The sequence below is a fragment of the Pristiophorus japonicus genome, chromosome 14 (assembly GCF_044704955.1).
Source record: "Pristiophorus japonicus isolate sPriJap1 chromosome 14, sPriJap1.hap1, whole genome shotgun sequence".
NCBI lineage: Eukaryota > Metazoa > Chordata > Chondrichthyes > Pristiophoridae > Pristiophorus > Pristiophorus japonicus.
Genome location: NC_091990.1, coordinates 52,955,159 through 52,976,182, shown reverse-complemented (window position 1 = coordinate 52,976,182; position 21,024 = coordinate 52,955,159). Strand labels below are relative to the sequence as shown.

The 21,024-nt window shown below is 45.0% G+C and overlaps 1 protein-coding gene across 2 annotated transcripts in view; it reads right to left on the bottom strand.

The window, feature by feature from the left end:
- Positions 1–325: 325 nt before the first annotated feature.
- Positions 326–21,024, bottom strand: part of LOC139279908 (borealin-like) — a 46,506-nt gene continuing 25,807 nt past the window's right edge. For both annotated transcript variants that reach the window (XM_070899219.1, XM_070899220.1), the window contains 8 exons: positions 12,641–12,681; positions 11,060–11,147; positions 8,778–8,860; positions 5,692–5,765; positions 2,478–2,564; positions 2,035–2,152; positions 1,776–1,862; positions 326–465 (listed from right to left, as the gene is read on the bottom strand). In XM_070899219.1, coding sequence (XP_070755320.1) covers positions 430–465; positions 1,776–1,862; positions 2,035–2,152; positions 2,478–2,564; positions 5,692–5,765; positions 8,778–8,860; positions 11,060–11,147; positions 12,641–12,681 — 614 coding nt within the window. In that variant the 3' untranslated portion in view covers positions 326–429. The remainder of the gene's footprint in view (positions 466–1,775; positions 1,863–2,034; positions 2,153–2,477; positions 2,565–5,691; positions 5,766–8,777; positions 8,861–11,059; positions 11,148–12,640; positions 12,682–21,024) is intronic.

The window sequence follows — 21,024 nt, the reverse complement described above, 5'->3', positions numbered from 1 at the left end:
ATATATGGGACTCCAGTCCCACAAAAAGATTCCAAACTGCCCACAGGAGTGACCTAGAAAGCCACTCAGATATATCAAACTGCTGAGCACTTTCACCACATGGACTGCAGTAGTTAAAGAAAGTGGCTCACCACCACCCTGTAAAGGGCAATTAGGGATTGGCAATAAATGCTGGCCTTTAGAATAATGTATCTTCACCTTTTCTTGCTCTCAATGTAGGAAAAGGTTTGTCAATAAAATGTTGGCACATAGGCCTGTTCGAATTTCATGCAGCATCTATATTTGTGCAGTGATTGACTTGAACTAGAAATGGGTTATTGCCTGATTGTAAAAGCATAATATTTATTAAAACACAATTCTATCAAACCACAATATGATATACTTCAAACAAGAATTCACACGAATAGTATTTTTGGCATCTCCCAGCTTTCACCTTCTCGTCTTCAACATTTCGTTGAGCTGATGCTACAAAGTAAAAACAAATACTAATTAGAATGTTGTACTCCAAGTGGCATTTATTCCACAATTATTCTTCCCTGACTCATCCCCCAAAATACATTTAGAATTTATTTTATCATCTTTTGGCTATGAGAGCAGCAGGCCAAGCTGTGCATTTAGTGACATCCATGCAGATGTTACAATTTGCTTAATTACCAAATGTTCCCACTGAGCTGCACGGCCCCACAGCAATGGAAAAGGTCCCAGGCAGGCCGCTCACCGGTTTCCCCATTGTAAACACTGCGCATGCGTGGAAATTTAAAGGGACCGCGCACTAAAAGAAACAGGCTGCACAGAACAAAGCGCAGTTTACAGGGAACAATGCTCAGCACCCTGGGTTTGCAGATCTGCAGGGCATGGGTAGAAGGAAAATCTTCATGGCTTTCATTTCTGATCATCAAAAGCTTCCATCCATCAAGGATGGCCAATTTTACACAATGATAAAGTGTTATCCCACGTTTTAACAGGAGGGCCCACAACTGGAAATTCACAAATTCATAGATGGGCCCTTCCAGGCAGTGAAGGGATCAAACTTCTCAATTAAAAAAAAAAAGCTGCTAAAGGGTCGACCCATTTTAATCCAAGTACAGCTGAGTTATCTTTGCAGGGACCCACTTTGATCATACATTTTTCTACCTACTTTACCGTCAACTTTTAGACAATTAATAAACAGTAAATCAGAACCACCACAAACCAAAGACAGCAAATTATTTGAAATGTAGGATAACACAAGAAGCATTTTGCAAGTCAGGAATGAATATGAAAAATGTAATCAGACATGCACAAGGGCTTGAGAGAATATGAGGTGTAAGCCTGGCAGAGGATCGCATTAGTAATTAGTTGTAACTACACCATTATAATGTGATCAGTAAGACATTTGAAAATTCTAAAGCCCAATGCTTAATGTAGTAAAACTAGCAGAGATTTGCAAAACATTTGCGGTCAAATTAGTATCTTTATTGCAGCAATACTTGTTTAGACTGTTCTCACCTTCTTCGTCTATAGAATCAACACTGATGTCCTCCCGTCCTCCCTCCCTCGTCCATCTCTTTCTTTTTCTCTCTCCCCCTCCCTCCATCTCTCCCATGCCCACTGTCCCCGCTGCATCGACTGCCGCCTCCTCATTGGAGCAGATCCATCGTTCCCCGCCCTGATTGGTTGCAAGGCCCTGATCACCCGTTGGTCAGTGCAACGGTCACTCAGTCCGGACCACATGCTCCCAGCCCCCGCCCCAGGACAGACAAAGACTGATGATTATTATTATAGATGGTACTTACAGAGAGTTGCTCAAAACTTTTAAATGTCTGGTCATCCAGTTGAGTTAAATCTGTATTGTTTATTTTGCTGGCCAGCAACTGGATATTCTAAAACAGGGCAAACTTGAATTAGTCTTTGCAGGAGCTCAGTTTTAGATCAACTTTTTAATCTGGTTGTAGAACAAATGGATCCTAGAACACTCATCTGCAGTGTACATCTTTAAACAATGGGCAGCTGCTACGGAAATTATGCCCAAGTCCTTGGTCAGCTCAGGCTCACCTGTCCATCCGCAGTTGGGATACTGATGGTCATTTCTTTGGTTTCGGCGAGCGGGCTTCCTGAAAAGCTAAACACACGCTCCCCCATTTTTCGCAAGCGAGTTGTCGTCTTCGGCAGCCTAAGTGAACCATTTACAAAACAGACAACGTTACTTGCTACAAAATCATTCGAAAACATCATACCAACTAAACCAAATTCTGGTAGCTACTCAAACCAGTTACAAAACTTTTGTAATCGGAGATAAAATTGAAATTCTAAGGTTAATTTTAAAGTAACACATTGTACGATTAAAGCAACGTTTCGAAAATTCAAGTTGGTTTTTCAGCAAATGTTTCCACTTTGATACCAGAAAAATAAAATTATATATGGGATTTACTTCAACCTCCAGAGCGTTAACACTTTAAATTTTACGTCTGGTTTTACTGAACATTTAATAAACTGACCGTGAATCAAATTTAGGTGTTATCAGTGGTGTGGGCCCCCATATATCAGGTTTAGTCGCAGAACTGGAGCCCTTGGTCCGGCTTGTCCTGTACAATTGAAAAGACACAATTAGCGATGAAATAATCTATCAAAACAGTTACAATACAATGTGAAAAAGCATCCCCCTGCTGCTTTCCCCTCAGGATACTGAGCCAATTCTCGTGCTTGCAGGATCTGTACACAACATGGCAATTGAATTACTTTCACATTCTAATCCAGGCTTCACAGTACAAACTTTTCAAAGCTGTCGGCTTTGTTTGGAGGACTTTCTAGAAAATCAGCAGTCCAAGGATGAGTGGGTAATACCAAAAAGATCTGCATCCCTACTTAATAAGAACATAAGAAATAGGAGAAGACCATACAGCCCCTTGGACCTGCTCCTCCATTCAGTATCATAGCTTATCTTCTACATCAACTCCACTTTTCCAGTCTATCCCTTGATGCCCAAAAATCTATCGATCTCAGTCTTGAATCTACTCAATGAGTGAGCATCCACAGCTGTCTAGGCTAGAGAATTTCAAAGACTCAAACCCCTTTGAGAGTGAAGAAATTTCTCATCTCAATCCTAAATGGCCGACCTCTTATCCTGAGACGATAACCCCTAGGTCTAGACTCTCCAGCTAGAGGAAACAGCCTCTCATTAAGAATATAAGCCTATTCTACTCAATCGCTCATCCCAGGAATCAATCTAGGCTGTCAATCATAAAGTGACAGCAGGAAGGCACCAGATTTCCCCCGGCAAACTTTCCCATGTACACCAGGACAGAAGAGCGAGGAAATGCTGCACAAAAAATCACATCATGCAGAGTTCAAACCGGTCTGATGTGCCAGGCAGACTGCTGAAATGGACGAACTTCATCAGTTCAGCACCCCACCATTGACAGAAGATTTTGGCAAGAGACACGTCGCTCGGAGACTTTCACCATTCCACAATCGTGAGCTACACAACAATTGAAGTAGTTCTGGTAGAAATTAAATAGCTTGCAGCCAGATGCGAGTATAATTAACCCCTCAAAATCAACTAGTCAATCCAGAGTATTCGGATTGCCTGGTAGAGGTTGCATACTTTGCAGGGAGCTTCCAATTGCAACCGAATCAACCTGAAGGATACGGCAGTGTCTTTAACTGCTTTGAGGGGCTCCATAACCAAGCCTTTCTGGAAGGCCCAATAAAATGCAAGGACGACAATTTGGGCTTAAGCCATTTCCGAGGGGGGGGGGGGGGATACGACTCCGTGCCACTTAATGCAGAACTTACCTTCAGGAGTCTCAGGCTTCATATCAATTCGATTCACTCCACGTGATATCAAGAAATGGCTGAGCGCACTGGATACAGCAAAGGCTATGGGACCTGACAACATCCCAGCTGTCGTGCTGAAGACTTGTGCTCCAGAACTAGCTGCGCCTCTAGCCAAGCTGCTGTAGTACAGCGACAACACCGGCATCTACCCAACAATGTGGAAAACTACCCAGGTATGTCCTGTTCACAAAATGCAGGACAAATCCAATCCGGCCTATTATCGCCCCATCAGTCTAGACTCAATCATCAGCAAAGTGAAGGAAGGTGTCGTCGACAGTGTTATCAAGTGGCACTTGCTCACCAATAACCTGCTCACCGATGCCTCGTTTGGGTTCTGCCAGGACCACCAACTCCAGACCTCATTACAGCCTTGGTCCAAACATGGAAAAAAGAGCTGAATTCTAGAGGTAAGGGGAGAGTGACTGCCTTTGACATCAAGGCAGCCATTGACCGAATGTGGCATCAAGGAGCCCTAGTAAAATTGAAGTCAGTGGGAATCAGGGAGAAAACTCTCCACTGGCTGGAGTCATGCCTAGCACAAAGGAAGATGGTTGTGGTTGTTGGAGGTCAATCATCACCGCCTTAGGACATCGCTGCACGAGTTCTTCAGGGCAGTGTCCTAGGCCCAACTATCTTCAGCTGCTTCATCCATGACCTTACTACCATCATAAGATCAGAAGTGGGGATGTTCACTGATGATTGCATGGTGTTCAATTCCATTCACAACTCCTCAAATAATGAAGCAGCCCATGTCCGCATTCAGCAAGACATGGACGACATTCAGGCTTGGGCTGATGTGGTAAGTAACATTTGCACCACACAAGTGCCAGGCAATGACCATCTCCAACAAGCAAGAGTCTAACCATCTCCCCATGATATTCAACAGCATTATAAATCGCCGAATCCCCCCCATCAACATCCTGGTGACCACCATCGACCAGAAACTAAAATGGACCCGCCACATAAATACTGTGGTAACAAGAGTAGGTATTCTGCAGTGAGTGTCTCACCTCCTCAAAGCCTTTCCACCATCTACAAGGCATAAGTCAGGAGTGTGATAGAATACTCTTCACTTGCCTGGATGAGTGAAGCTCCATCAACATTCAAGAAGCGGGACACTATCCAGGACAAAGCAGATCATTTGATTGGCACCCCATCCACCACCAACGCACCATGTCTGCAGTGTGTACCATCTACACGATACACTGCAGCAACTTGCCTCGGCTTCTTGGCAGCACCTCCCAAACCCGTGACCTCTACCACCTAGGCGGCCAAGGGCAGCAGGCACATGGGAACACCATCACCTGTAAGTTCCCCTCCAAATTACACACCACCCGGACTTGGAAATATATCGCCGTTCCTTCATCTCGCTGGGTCAAAATCCTGGAACTCGCTCACTAACAGCACTGTGGGAGTACCTTTACCACAAGAACTGCAGCAGTTCAAGGCGACAGCTCACCACTACCTTCTCAAGGGCAATTAGGGATGGGCTCGCCAGAAACGCCCACATCCCAGAACGAACTAAAAAAACCATATGATAACTTGCTAATGCTCTTAGACTCCAATTGAAGAAACAGACCCAGGAATTATTTTAAACAGTTCCTGAAAGTGACAACTTGGGATGCAATACTAGATGCCATCAAAGGGTAGCCTTTGGCTGAACACTTGTTTTAAGCCCAGTTTTGCAGTTGATAAAAATACTTTGGTTATGAAGATTGGCATTGCCACAGCAAAGCTGTAACCAAGTCGTAAATGTGAAAAATGACCAAGAAGCACTTGTGAATTGGTTAACCCGTTAACTGTAATGATCAGAACATTAAACTTCAGACTCATCTTCTGTACCAGAAATAAAACCGTTTTGGGGTGAATACTTACCTTTTAGTCCGGGTAACTGTGGCACATGCTAATGGAGGTCTACTTTTAACTGAGAAGGTTGCACCGTTTTTACCCTAAAGGAGAATAATGTTAAAGAAAAAAAGTTTGTTCAGTTCAATATTCAAATCGGACCTGGACAACATCTAGACTTGGGCTGACAATGTCAGGTCACAATTGCATTACATAAGTGGTAGGCCGTGACCATCTCAATAATAATCAACTACATCCCCAACCTTCCATAGCACCACTATCCTGGGGATCCGCCACTGACTGAAACTTTCACTGGACCAATCGTATCAATGGCATTGGCTACAAGAGCACGGCAGAAGCTGGGGACTCTGAGGCTACTGGCTCACCTCTGACCAGTCAAAAGACAAGACTCTCAACCATCTACAAGGCTCAAGTCAGGAGTCTGATGGAATACTCACCAGGATTGGTGCAGTCCCAACAATGCTCAAGAAATAAACCATCATCCATGACAAAATCAGTCAGCTTGACTGGATCCCCTGCCACTGAACACAATATCCATCCAGCAGTAGCACATTACAGTGTGCAGGATGCACTGCAGCAACTTAGCAAGGTTGCTTTAACAAGAGACAGCACCTCCAAGCTCATGGCCTCTACCACCAAGAAGAACAAGAGCAGCAATGTCCAGGGAACACCGTCACCTGCAAGTCACAAATCAGCTCGACTTGGACATAAATCACTGTCTCTGGGTCAACATCCTGGAATTTCCTACTAACACTATCATGGAATCACCTGTAGTACAAGGACTGCAGAGGTTCAAGAAGGCCCACCAACACCTTTTGAGAGGCAATAAATGCATCCTTACCAGGATTGGCAACAAATTTTAAAGGTTTCCATTATGGATCCTAATTACTTCAGTATTACAATTTAAAGTAACCTGCAAGTACAAAACAAATTTAAAAAGGCTAAAACAAAAAAAGTGATTGGGATTGGTAATCTTGACGAGAGGCTGCTCTCAAGTAGAGGAACACCCCTCCTGAAATACTGAAAACATTTCTTCTCAGTATTGAGTCCACCATCCCCATGTGTGTGAACACAAACACACAGGAAGAGAGCCTTTGAAGACCAGGACCTCAAACCTGGCACCAAGCTCATGGTCTACAGAGAAGTAGTGCTGATACTAGCCCTCCTGTATGCTTTAGAGACATGGACTATGTACAGCAGGCATCTCAAAGCACTGGAGAAGTACCACCACGCTGCTTCCGCAAGATCCTGCAAATCCATTGGCAGGATAGATGCACCATCAGCACTCTCATTTAGGCCAACATTCCCAGCATCGAAGCACTGATCACGCTCGATCAACTCCATTGGGCGGGCCACGTCGTCCGCATGCCTGATACTAGAGTCCCAAAACAAGCACTTTATTTGAACTCCGACATGACAAGCAAGCAGAGGAAACACTTCAAAGCCTCCTTGAAAAAGTGCAACATTCCCACCGATACCTGGGAATCCCTGGCTCAAGATCGCCCAAAGTGGAGGAAAAGCATCTGGGAAGGTGCCGAACACCTCAAGTCTCTACACCAAGAGCAAGCTGAAGCCAGGCATAAACAGCGGAACAAACGTATGGCAACCCAAGCATCCCACACATCCGTTCCTTCAACCGCCATCTGCCCCATAGTGACAGAGACTGTAGATCCCGTATAGGACTCATCAGCCACATGAGAACTCATTTTTAGTTTGAAAGTCATCCTCGACTCTGAGGGACTGCCTAAAAAGAGACATTAGAAAGATCTCCAGTCTTCCTTTGTAAACCCCATTCTGTGCAATAGAAAGCTACAAGCCAGTACCCAATATATAGCAGAGAGGAAAAAAAAAGATCCAATACAGATCAAATCCACAAACAGGTTGATTTGAATCAGACTGAAGGTCACTATTGCCTGAAAGCAGATTGCAATTTGTTCGACTTTAGGTTTGAGCTGACCATTAACCGGAACGAACATAGAAAGTAGATGCAGGAGTAGGTCATTTGGCCCTTCGAGTCTGCACAACCATTCAATATGATCATGGCTGATCATGAAACTTCAGTACCACATTCCTGCTTTCTCTCCATACCCCTTGATCCCCTTAGCCCTAAGGGCCACATTTAACTCCCTTTTGAATATATCTAACGAACTGGCCTCAACAACTTTCCGTGGTAGAGAATTCCACAGGTTAACAACTCTGAGTGAAGAAGTTTCTCCTCATCTTGGTCCTAAATGGCTTACCCCTTATCCTTAGACTGTGACCCCTGGTTCTGGACTTCCCCAACATGGGGAACATTCTTCTTGCATCTAACCTGTCCAATCCTGTCAGAATTTTATATGTTTCTATGAGATCGCCTCTCATTCTTCTAAATTCCAGTGAATATAAGCCTAGTCGATCCAGTCTTTCCTCATGTCAGTCCTGCCATCCCAGGAATCAGTCTGGTGAACCTTCGCTGCACTCCCTCAACAGCAAGAATGTCCTTTCTCAGATTAGGAGACCAAAACTGCACACAATATTCAAGGTGTGCCTCACCAAAGCCCTGTACAACTGCAGTAAGACCTCCCTGCTCCTATACTCAAATCCTCTCGCTATGAAGGCCAACTTGCCATTTGCCTTTTTCACTGCCTGCTTTCAGTGACTGATGAACTATACACCCAGGTCTCGTTGCACCTCCCCTTTTCCTAATCTGTCACCATTCAGATAATATTTTGCCTTCCTGTTTTTGCCACAAAAGTGGATAACCTCACATTTATCTACATTATACTGCATCTGCCATGCATTTGCCCACTCACGTAACCTGTCCAAGTCACCTTGCAGCCTCTTAGCATCCTCCTCACAGCTCACACTGCCACCCAGCTTAGTATCATCTGCAAACTTGGAGATAATTACATTTAAACTACCACCACTCGAGTACAGAACATACAGTAAAATAAATTAAAGTAAAGGACACACACATTTATACATAGAGTGAGAATTTCAGTTTTAATTCTGTTAGACAATGGCTCACTTGCCTTGTGCAGATTGGCATTCACTTACTGGCTACAATTCATCCGTTAAACAATGACTAGTAATGAGATTGTCATAAACACACTAACCTTTCGGAACATTTTGGTCGAAGGAGGAAGATTTTCACCGTCACTTGCAAAGGCGTCACAATCATTCTTTGTTTTGTGTTTACCTGCAGGAAATACTTTTCAAATTAATTAAAACATTTACAAATATTTACTTCAGATGCATGGAGAGAGAAGAGGAAAAGATGACCAGATCTAATCATTGCTCGCCCTGTCCATTTGGCAGTGCACTATTGGGCATCACCTCTCATAACACTAGTAATGCTAACTCCTGGGGGAGACAGAGAAAAAACCTGAGATCAGACCTTGGACACTTCAGTATTGGGCTGTTTAACCTGAAGCCTTGGAAAGACAGGTTGCACAGCCCTAAGCAATTTGCACTTCGTTTTTTTAATGGATGCATCTATTTGCACTAAGTCAAATGCAGCGGATTCTCTGATTGGCTCTCTAGACCTATTGCTGATTTATCCTCTAAGGGGACCAGCCACACCCTGAAGTTCCTCTGGAATGTGTAACTGGAAGCGCCCAGCCCAAGTTCTGAGTGAATTTCCAATTTGTAATTCAATCCATTTTGACTTCAGGAGCCAGAGGATAGATCTCCCCAAAAGCCACCAAGTTCCAGCTAAAGTCCTTACCCAGCACATGTGCTGCCTCCCACAGCCGAAGTCCATTACTCCAACATAAGTGCATCCCTCCGCCAGCTGAAGATCCTTACCCCGGCAATCCTTCCACCAGCTAAAGACCCTTACCCAAGCGCAAGAACCTTACCACACTCTCCTCCCTTCCCCCCCCCCCATAGATAGGGCATTGTGTGCAGATTGTTAACATGTTTATTGGGTATGAAGTGAATAGTGACAGTGTCGTGACTTCTGGATTTCATCCACCCTAACAATGTCCCTTGTAACACACGCACTGAGCTTGCATGCACCAGGAGGTAGGAAGAACGTAATCCGTCTTCTCTCTCCCTCCCTTCCGATCCCCCTCTCCCCCACTTGCGTGTCTCTCTATTCCCCACCCACCCACCCCCCACCTCTCTCTCTCTCTCTCTCTCTCTCTCTCTTCCCCCACACCCACCCAGCTCTCTCTCTCTCTCTCTCTCTCTCCCCCCGCCACCCAGCTCTCTCTCTCTCTCTCTCTCTCTCTCTCTTTCCCCACCCACCCACCCAGCTCTCTCTCCCCCCCACCCAAGCTCTCCCTGCCGATGTAGGAGGCTTGTGGCCCGCTCAGTGCTGTGGGAGGCTCGGCTCGGCTGCTCAGTAGAGGCAAAGTGGTATTGGACACATGCGCAGAAAAGGGTTAGTAGGAATTGCGGGGGGGTGGTGTGTGCCAGAGTCGGTGATATTTGTTGTAACTCTCGCTTCTGCGCATGAGTCAGGAGAATCATGCGCAGAAGGGAGACGGGAGACTTAGTACAAATAGTTACTCCGTTTTTTATCTGCTGGTTTGTCCTGTTTAGGAAGCTGGTTTGTCCTGTGGGCCTGGAAGTGTGGGAAGGGCAGTTTGCCTCACTGGGGGACAAATGCTAAATCAGAACACAAAGATCTGTTAGCATCAGCAACTTGATATATAATAGGATATGTGGCTCAAGATTCTACAGTACATACCGGCGCGGTCAAGCTAAAAGCCTTTGGTTCAGTGAGACACTGGGTTGTGCATTTACCCTCCATGGGCCCAGAGGGGGTGGCGTTTCATTTCCTCTGGCAATACGCTGATTAACAGTGCTGTAATATTCTTTTGCCCACTATTCTAATACTATCCATAACTAACTAAAAATAAATGGGGAAATTGCATTACAAGACTTGCACAATGGACTTTTATAAAAACAAGGAGGAGGAAATCAGGCTTCCAATTTTGGACTATGGGGGTAACTTACAAGTAGTAGTCAGCATTTCACTGAAGCAGAAAACTGAGCAACTTTCCAGCAAGAGTGAAAAGAACAGGACTATATTTGCACCACAATTAAATTTGGCATTTTCAATTCATTTTCTTGCCTTTCTTTCTGGAAAATGTTGATACAGGAAAAATCACCGGTATACTGTTCAGCCACTATGGCACATTATTGGTCTGAAAGGGCAAGTACAGTAATAAAGGCAAGATTTAACTTGCTATTTAGTGCCAGACCCCCACCCTCCTAGGTACAGCATACAAGCACACTGTCACCACTGATAAACTGTAAGTGTAGAAGTCAGTGAACACATTTGTAGGTCTACAATTTTCCAATCAATGCATGGATTTGACACAACACTAGACTGTTAGATCAGAATATCCACAAGTTAATATGGCAGTAATGGTTGTACCAAGCTTACGTTTTTTGGTGGTCTTCAGCTGGGCAGCATCTTTCAAGATTTCACACTCTATGGCTTCAACTTGCAGACAGGCAGCATCGATACGTTTCTGCAGCAAAGAAGCTCATTAGATACAGCGGAACATTTTCCAATTCCTGTCCTCCTCAAGTTCAGAAAAGGATTAGACATTAAAAAAATCCCAAACAGATAAAATTCTTCAAAAGGACAAAAATAAAGTAGGAGTGGCCATTTTTATTTCAAACCATAGATTTAGAATAAATTAACTTTTTTTACATACATTAAGTCTGTTTTCATGTATAGTTAGGAATTTTAAAATTGCAGTCCTGTCATCTTCTAGATATAGTGGAATTTAATAAAAAACACAGTAATACTTATCTAATCATCCATAGGAACAAGCTAAAAATTTAAAGTAGCTTAGACATATAGGACTTTGACTCAGGTATCATTCATTTCCTTTTCAACACATGATACAGGAGCAGGAGTAGACCATTCAGCCTCTCTAGTCTGTTTGGTCATTCAATTTGATCATGGCTGATCTGTACCTCAACTCCATATCCCTAGATATCCTAACCTAATCAAAATCTGTCTCTCCTAGTCTAGAAAATTTAAATTGTCCCAGGAGTCTATTGGGGAAGAGAATTCCACATTTTTACTACACTGCGTGTGAAAAATTGCTTCCCGATTTCATTCCCGAGTCACCTAGCTCTAATTTTAAGATTGTGCCCCCCTTTCTGGAGTCCCCACCACAGGGAATAATTTCTCTCTACCCCATCAAATCCTTTTATCGTTTGAAACACCTCAAATTAGATAATCCCTCAACCTTATAAACACAAGGAAATAAAAGCCAAGTTCAAACAATCTGTCCTCATAATGTAACCCTTTTAGCCTTTGGTATCATTCTGGTGAGTTGGCACTGTACCAAGGCCAATATAAATATATCCTCCCGGAGATGTGGTGTCCAAAATTGAACAATACTCCAGATGGGGTCTGACCAAGGCTCTGTACAACTGAAGCATAACTCACTCCCCTTTGCATTCCCATGTGTCAGATGTTAGCATTTAAACCTATGAAGATAATGAGAAACAAATTGCATTATTAGTTTTATTAAATAGGGATGGGACTCCTCATCCAGTTGACTACCATATCATCTGGTTTTGACTAGTGACAGGCATAAATGAACCTACAAAGTTAGTTACTATATTGGGTGCTACAGGCAAGTCTGCACAGCAGAGCCACTGCTAAATCGGTGCTGTGACTGGGTATTCGAAAATATTTTGAAAAAATACTTTTAAATGAAAAGATCTGATCTGTTAAGTTACTTGCGTGACAGGTACACAAACAACAACTTAACTCCAGTTTTATTGTTGCCTTGTGTGCCTACCAAGCAGCTCACCCCTTCCAGAACGCTATAAATGCAGAATATTCCTAGTCTGTATGGCTTAGTATCAAACCAGAAAGTGTTACTTACTCAGTGAGCCACCTGCAAGCCTTTGACACCCTACCTTTGTGGAAGGGCATTATGTTGCATTAGGATTTTACTTTACTCAGCATTTGATGTGATGAGATCGGAAAAAAACTTACTTGTTCCGCTTCAGCCACTGCCTCTGCGCTTCCACCCATTTCTTTAAAAGGAAAGAAAAACAATTCTTAATAGCAATAGTGAAACCTGTACAAACAGACACCCCCAAAAACAGACATTTACTGACAATCCCAAATGACAAATACAAACTGCCCTGTCAAACCACGGACACTCGGAAATGACCAACTACGGACAGAAATGCACCAAGTCTGTTTACAACATAAAACATTGGACACAGTGAGTTCGAGGCACTAGCGGAGGAAAAAAAAAAACACTTTTCTGTAACGGAGATTTCTTTACCCAGTATGCATAGTGTTATGTATGTAAATCTGTAAATACCATGTCTAACCACCAGAGGGCTTATCCCCTGTAGTCCTAAGGGATCCCACAATCCCTTGGGAGCACCTGTATAAAGGAGGCCTCACAGGCTGGAGAGGCACTCTGAGATCTGTAATAAAAGGACTACGGTCGCACCTTACTTTGAGCTTGCAGTATCTAGTCTGACTCTTTATTCAAGACATAACAACTGGCAATGAGATACAGATGACGAACCCCACCGCAACAATGCAGAGAACCGTGGGCATCCTGGAGAAATTTTCAGAGAGAGATGATTGGGAAACCTTCGTGGAGCGACTCAACCAATGCATCGTGGCCAACGAGCTGGAAGGAGAAGCGAACGCTGCCAAACGAAGGGTGATCCTCTTCACCGTTTGCAGGGCACCAATGTATGACCTCATGAAAAATCTGCTCGCTCTAGCGAAACCTACAGACAAATCATACGATGAGTTGTGCACACTGGTCCGGGAGCATCTAAACCCGAAGGAAAGCGTTCTGATGGCGAGGTATCTGTTCTATACGTACAAGAGGTCCGAAGGCCAGAAAGTGGACGAGCTACGTCGACCTAAGTTGCCTTGCAGGACATTGCGAATTTAAAGGACACTTGGAGCACATGCTCAGAGACTTCTTTGTACTTGGCATTGACCATGAAGTAATACTTCGCAAACTTTTGACTGTAGAGACCCCAACCTTGAGTAAAGCCATAGCGATTGCCCAGGCATTTATCACCACCAGTGACAATACCAAACAAATTTCTCAGCACACGAGTGCTGCTGCAAGTACTGTGAACAAAGTAAAGTTGTTTTTAAATCGAAATGTACAGGGCAGGACTTACACGCCTGCAGCTGCACGTCCGTAGATGACTCAGAGTCCACCATCAAGGGTGCTGAATACAAGGCCATTAACACCTTGTTGGCGCTGCGGGGGTGATCATCGTTTCCATTGATGCTGCTTCAAAGGATACGTTTGCAAGGGCTGTGGAACAATGGGACACCTCCAACACATGTGCAGGCGAGCTGCAATCCCTGTTAATCCTGCAAACCACCATGTTGCAGAGGAGGACAGATCCACGGTGGATCACGACAAACCAGAGCCTCAGACTGAGGAGGCAGAGGTATATGGGGTAAACACATTTACCACAAAGTGTCCCCTAATAATGCTGAAGGTTGAATTAAATGGACTCCCGGTGTCCATGGAGCTGGACACTGGCACAAGCCAGTCCATAATGAGCAAAAAGACTTTCGATAAATTGTGCTGCAGCAAGGCCTCAAGGCCAGTCCTGACTCCCATTCGTACTCAACTGAGAACGTACACAAAGGAACTGATTCTCGTAATCGGCAGTGCTACCGTAAAGGTCTCCTACGATGGAGCGGTGCACGAGTTACCACTCTGGGTGGTACCGGGCGATGGTCCCACTCTGTTCGGCAGGAGCTGGCTGGGAAAGATATGCTGGAACTGGGACGACGTCCGAACGCTTTCGTCCGTCGACGACATCTCATATGCCCAGGTCCTAAACAAGTTCCCCTCGCTGTTCGAACCAGGCATCGGGAAGTTCCAAGCAGCAAAAATGCAGATCCATTTGATTCTGGGGGTGCAACCCAGCCATTACAAGGCGAGAGCGGTACCTTACATGATGAGAGAGAGAGTGGAGATCGAGCTGGACAGGCTGCAACGAGAAGGCATCATTTCGCCGATCGAATTCAATGAGTGGGCCAGTCCGATTGTTCCAGTCCTCAAGGGAGACAGCACCGTCAGAATCTGTGGTGATTACAAAGCAACTATCAATCGTTTCTCACTGCAGGATCAATACCCGCTACCAAAGGCAGACGACCTATTTGCAACACTGGCGGGAGGGAAAACGTTCGAGAAGCTGGACTTGACCTCGGTCTACATGATGCAGGAGCTGGAGGAATCATCGAAAGGCCTCACCTGCATCAACACGCACAAAGGTGTCTTCATTTAAAACAGATGCCCGTTTGGGATTCGATCGGCCGCGGCGATATTCCAGAGGAACATGGAAAGCTTGCTGAAGTCGATCCCGCGTACCGTGGTCTTCCAGGACGACATCTTGGTTACAGGTCAGGACACCGTCGAGCACCTGCAGAACCTGGAGCAAGTTCTTAGTCGGCTTAATCGTGTGGGGCTAGTGCGTTTTCCTGGCGCCTGAAGTGGAGTTCCTGGAGAGAAGAATCGCGGCGGACAGCATCAGGCCCACCAATTCGAAGACGGAGGCAATCAAGAAAGCACCAAGACAGATCATGACGGAGCTGCGGTCGTTTCTAAGACTCTTGAACTATTTTGGTAACTTCTTACCGGGTCTTAGCACATTGTTAGAACTTCTGTACTCTTTACTGCGTAAAGGAGATGAATGGGTATGGGGTAAAAGCCAAGAAAATACCTCTGAGAAAGCTAGGAAGCTGTTATGTTCAAACAAATTGCTTGTGTTGTACGATCCATGTAAGCGTTTGGTACTAGCATAAGCGTCGTCGTACGGGGTTGGGTGTGTATTGCAACAAGCTAATGAATTTGGGAACATGCAACCGATTGCTTATGCATCCAGAAGTCTGTTTAAGGCTGAGAGGGCCCACAGTATGATCGAAAAAGAAGCGTTAACATGTGTTTACGGGGTAAAGAAAATGCATCAATATCTGTTCGGGCTCAGATTTGTATTGGAAACCGAACATAAGCCGCTCATATCCCTCTTTTCTGAAAGCAAGGAGATAAATACGAATGCATCAGCCCGCATCCAGAGGTGGGCGCTCACGTTGTTCGCATACAACTACGCCATCCGCCACAGAAAACTGTGCCAATGCTCTCAATAGGCTGCCACTGCCCACCACAGGGGTGGAGATGGCACCTCCCGCAGATTTAGTTATGGTAATGGGAGCATTCGAGAGTGAGAAATCACCTGTTACCACCCGACAGATTAGAACCTGGACGAGCCAGGACCCCTTACTGTCCTTAGTAAAAAAACTGTGTGCTCCACGGGAGTTGGTCTAGTGTCCCATTAAAGATGCAGGAAGAAATAAAGCCGTACCAGCGGTGCAGAGATGAAATGTCTATACAGGCAGACTGCGTTCTATGGGGTAATCGGGTAGTGGTGCCAAAAATGGGCAGGGACACCTTCATTAGTGATCTCCACAGCACCCACCCAGGCAACGTAATGATGAAAGCGATAGCCAGATTCCATGTGTGGTGGCCCGGTATCGATGCAGACTTAAAGTCCTGCGTGCACAAATGTAATACATGTTTACAGTTAAGCAATGCACCCAGGGAGGCGCCACTAAGTTTATGATCCTGGCCCTCCAAACCGTGGTCCAGGGTCCATGTCGACTATGCAGGCCCATTCTTGGGAAAAATTCTCTTAGTGGTTGTAGATGCTGCCACCACTGAAAGCCTACGGGCCATGTTTGCCAAGCATGGCCTACCTGATGTCCTTGTAAGTGACAATGGGCCATGCTTTACCAGTGCCGAGTTCAAGGAGTTCATGACCCGCAACGGGATCAAACACGTCACATCTGCCCTGTTTAAACCAGCGTCCAACAGTCAGGCAGAACAAGCAATTCAAACAATCAAGCAGAGCTTGGAAAGGGTAACTGAAGGCTCATTGCAGACTCGCTTATTCCGAGTCCTGCTTAGTTACTGCACAAGACCCCACTTGCTCACTGGGGTCCCTCCCGCTGAACTGCTCATGAAAAAGGCACTTAAGACAAGGCTCTCGTTAGTCCACCCTGATCAACACGAACAGGTAGAGAGCAGGCGGCTTCAACAGAATACATATGATCGCGCAAATGTGTCACGCAAAATTGAGATAAATGATCCTGTATTTATGTTGAACTATGGACAAGGTCCCAAATGGCTTCCTGGCACAGTTTTGGCCAAAGAGGGGAATAGGGTGTTTGTGGTCAAACTCTCAAATGGACTCACCTGCAGTAAACACTTGGACCAAACCAAACTCAGATTTACGGACTATCCAGAACAACCCACAATAGACCCCTTTTTCAACCCTCCAACACACACACACACACACACACACACACACGTGGCGACTGACCCAGCAGTTGACCACGAAGCAGAACCCATCACCCGCTGCAGGACTCGCCACCCCCAGCAGCCCAGCGAGGGCCCAACAAATGACTCACGTAAACCAGCATTTGCACCGAGATGATCAAGCAGGGAAAGGAAGGCCCCAGGTCGACTCACATTGTAAATAGTTACACTATTGACTTTTGGGGGCGGGTGGGCGTGTTGCTATGTAAGCTAACCCTATAAATACCATGTCTAACCACCAGAGGGCTTATCCTCGAGTCCCAAGGGATCCCACAATCCCTTGGGAGTACCTGTATATAAGGAGGCCTCACAGACTGGAGAGGCACTCTGAGATCTGTAATAAAGGACTACGGTCACACCTTACTTTGAGCTTGCAGTATCTAGTCTGACTCTTTATTCAAGACATCACACATAGCAACTGAGAAACCACTGTCTCTGGGACGGAATGCTTGCACGGCTCGATCGCAGGGATAAAGGAGTTTTTCTGCCGGTATGGATGCTTGGTAAAGAGATCTCCAGAACAAAAAGGCCAGGAACTGCTGGTCCAGGGAGGGGAGATTTGGGAATCCTGATTCACAGGAGGGTAGCCTGAAATTGTTGTGGGGGCGAGAATTAAATCGTTGGGGGCTCAAGAGTGGAAAAGAGGGAGATGGAGAGAATGGTTTCCTCTTTTCCTCATCCTCCGTTTCCCCTCTTCGCCTGCTCTCAGGTGGCCTCCTGGCTCTTAGAACTTCTCACACAACAGCTGCTAGCACAAAATCACAAATAAATATTCTCATCTACAGGGAACCAACATTTGTGGATGTCATGTGATCCGATTTCACGTGCATCATATGGTCAAATGTCATGTGGTCAGAACATCACGTGATCAAACCTCCAGGGATGCCTCCAACCAGAGTTGGCAACTCTACTCCACCAGTATGTCAAGAACAGATGAGCTGCTAACAGCCCCCTACCCAGACCGCAGCACTTGAAACATGAGCAGCTGCAGCACAGAGAGAAGGGGTCCTGGACAGGGGTCTCCAGAACATGAACCGGCCCTCCCACCACCTCCCAATTTGGCTGGGATCTGCCAGACACTCTGACCATAGAGCAGCCACCTCGCCCGGTGCAGGCTGCCAACGCAGCAGATCTCAGGATCAGGACATCAATTCCTTAATAGAAAAGGACCATGGAATGGCAATAAACTAGGAAAGCCAACCTGAAAATGACCTGAAATCACATCCTGCTACAGAGCTCCAAAATTAAACATGATTCCAGGAGAAGGCGAGAAAAAGGGACACTGTAGGAAACAGAAAATCCTGAATATTTGGCTCATCCAGTTTACTGTACATACAATGACTATTTTAAAAATAAGGACACCTGATGCGAGTTCCTTAGGTGTCCCTAATTTACAGGTTTCACTGTAACTACATTCAGCCAAGGACACCGTACTATTGTAAGTACTTGCCTCCCCGCAAGAAATTCCAAGTTAAACTCAAAGTTAAGAGTACCAGTCCCTTAAGTTGACATTTTTTTTAAATAATCAGTTTAACTATTTTGCTGAAAGAACTTGCATCTATACTGCACCTCTCATGTCCTCAGGATGTCCCAAAGTGCTTCATATGTATGAATTACTTTTTGAAGTGTAGTCATTGTTACTTAGGCAAGTATGGCAGCTAACTTGTGCACATCAAAATCTCACAAACGGCCATGGTCTGTTTTCATGCCTAGCAATTGTCTGAAGCTGAGCCAGACCGTTCGCAACTTTGGTGTTGTGTTTGACCCCGAGATGAGCTTCCGACCACATATTCGCTCCGTCACCAAAACTGCCTACTTCCACCTCCATAACAATGCCCACTCCGACCCTGCCTCAGCTCATCTGCTGCCGACATCCTCAATCATGCCTGTGTTACCTCTCGACTTGACTATTCCAATGCTCTCTTAGATGGCCTCCCATCTTCCATCTACGTAAACTTATGCTCATCCAAAACTCTGTTGCCCGTATCTTAACTCGCTCCAAGTCTTGTTCACCCATCACCACTTTGCTTGCTGACCTACTCTGGCACCCGGTTTGACAAAGCCCTCAATTTTAAAATCCTCATCCTTGTTTACAAATCCCTCCATGGCCTTACCCCATCCCATCTCTGTAACCTCCTCCAGCTTTACGAGCCTTCGAGATATCTGTGCTCCTCCAATTCTAGCCTCTTTTGTAGCTCAGATTTTAATTGTTCCACCATTGGCGGCCGTGCTTTCAGCTGCCTTGGCCCCAAGCTCTAGAATTCCCTTCCTAAACCTCTATGCCTTTCCCTCCTCTTTCAAGATGCTCCTTAAAACCTTCTTGACCAAGCTTTTGGTCATCTGTCCGGATATCTCCATCTGTGGCTTGCAGTCAAAAATGTTTTTATTGATCACTCTTGTTAAGCATTTTGGGACGTTTTGCCACGTTAAATGCGCTCTATAAATGTAAGTTGTTAATGTTGGTCAGAAGACTGGGAGAACTTCTCTGCTCTTCAAGTGGCATGGAATATTTAACATGGCCTCAGCTTAACACCCCATCTGAAAGAGGCCACTCTTTTAGTACTGCACTAAAGTTGTTGCTTAGATTAGATTCTCACGTCCTGGAATGGGGGGTTGAACCCAAGATCTTTATCCTCTGAGGCAACACAGCTAGGCTGACAGCTCATTGTTCATACGAACAAGAATGGAGATCTATTTTTAGGGGGGGTGGGGCAGTTGGCAGGTAATTAGCATGGGAAGTAGCTTGGGGGAACTCAACAGCAAATTCATTTCATTTGTCTGGCCGTCATTTGAACCCAACTCGAACAACATTGCTTAATGCTACACAATGACCTCGATTACATCAACATCTTTCCGTTACACTTTGAAGCAAATACCTGAGAATCTGGCTGTTAAACTTAATGCGCTGGATTATGAAAAAAAGGAATTAACTTGTGCAGTTTTATGGCTTCAAAAGCGGTTTCAGGAAAATAATACATATAGACATATACTGAAAGTAAAGAAGCACATTAATTTCTAATCCTTGCAAATTAATTAACAAAAAACATACAAATCTTGCTGATTTAATGCACTTTAGTATACATTTTAACATTTTGAAAACATGAACCTAGATGTACAATGTCCAATCCAGTACACAAATATATTTCAATACCATGCGTTTTTAGAAGACTTTTGGCCTAAATTTTAAGGTACATCCATTAAAACAATAGCAAACGCACAAAATGGAACAGTAGGACCCCCTCCCCCGCCCACAAACAGTAAAAATAAAGTGGCTCAGAAAAACGTGACATCAAAACTTCACTTCTCATTGGCCTTTACTGCAAGGGGCTGCAGTACAAGAATGCAACCACGGTTCACTGGATTGATCCCTGGGATGAGAGGATTGTCCTATGAGGAGAGATTGGGCCTATACTCTCTGGAGTTTAGCAGAGTGAGAGGTGATCTCATTGAAATATAGAAGATTCTGAGAGGGATTGACATGGTAGATGCTGAGAGGTGGTTTCCACTGGCTGGAGAGTCCAGAACTAGGGAGCATAGGCTCAGGATAAGGGGCCGGCCAATTAAGACTGAGATGAGGAGGAATTTCTTCACACAGAGGGTTGTGAATCTTTGGAATTCTCTGCCCCAAAGGGCTGTAGAAGCTGAATCATTCAGCATATTCAAGGTGGAGAGAGATAAACTTTTAGACGCTAGGAGAATCAAGAGGGGATAGGGCGGGAAAGTGCAGTTGAGATCGAAGATCAGCCATCGTCTTATTGAATGGCGGAGCAGGCTCCAGCCCTGCTCCTAATTCTTATGTTTGTATTCCAAGATCAGCCATTTTGGGATCCTTATGCCCATTCCTGAGCTCTGAAGAAACTGGCCACTAAGGCTATAGGATAAATCTCCTAATGTGTGCTTAAAATGGAGCTTTCTGCAGATACCACATGTGCTAATGATTCAGGCCTTCAACTAGATAAATCATAAAAATACAGCGGTGATTTCTGTTTGAGAGCCCTAA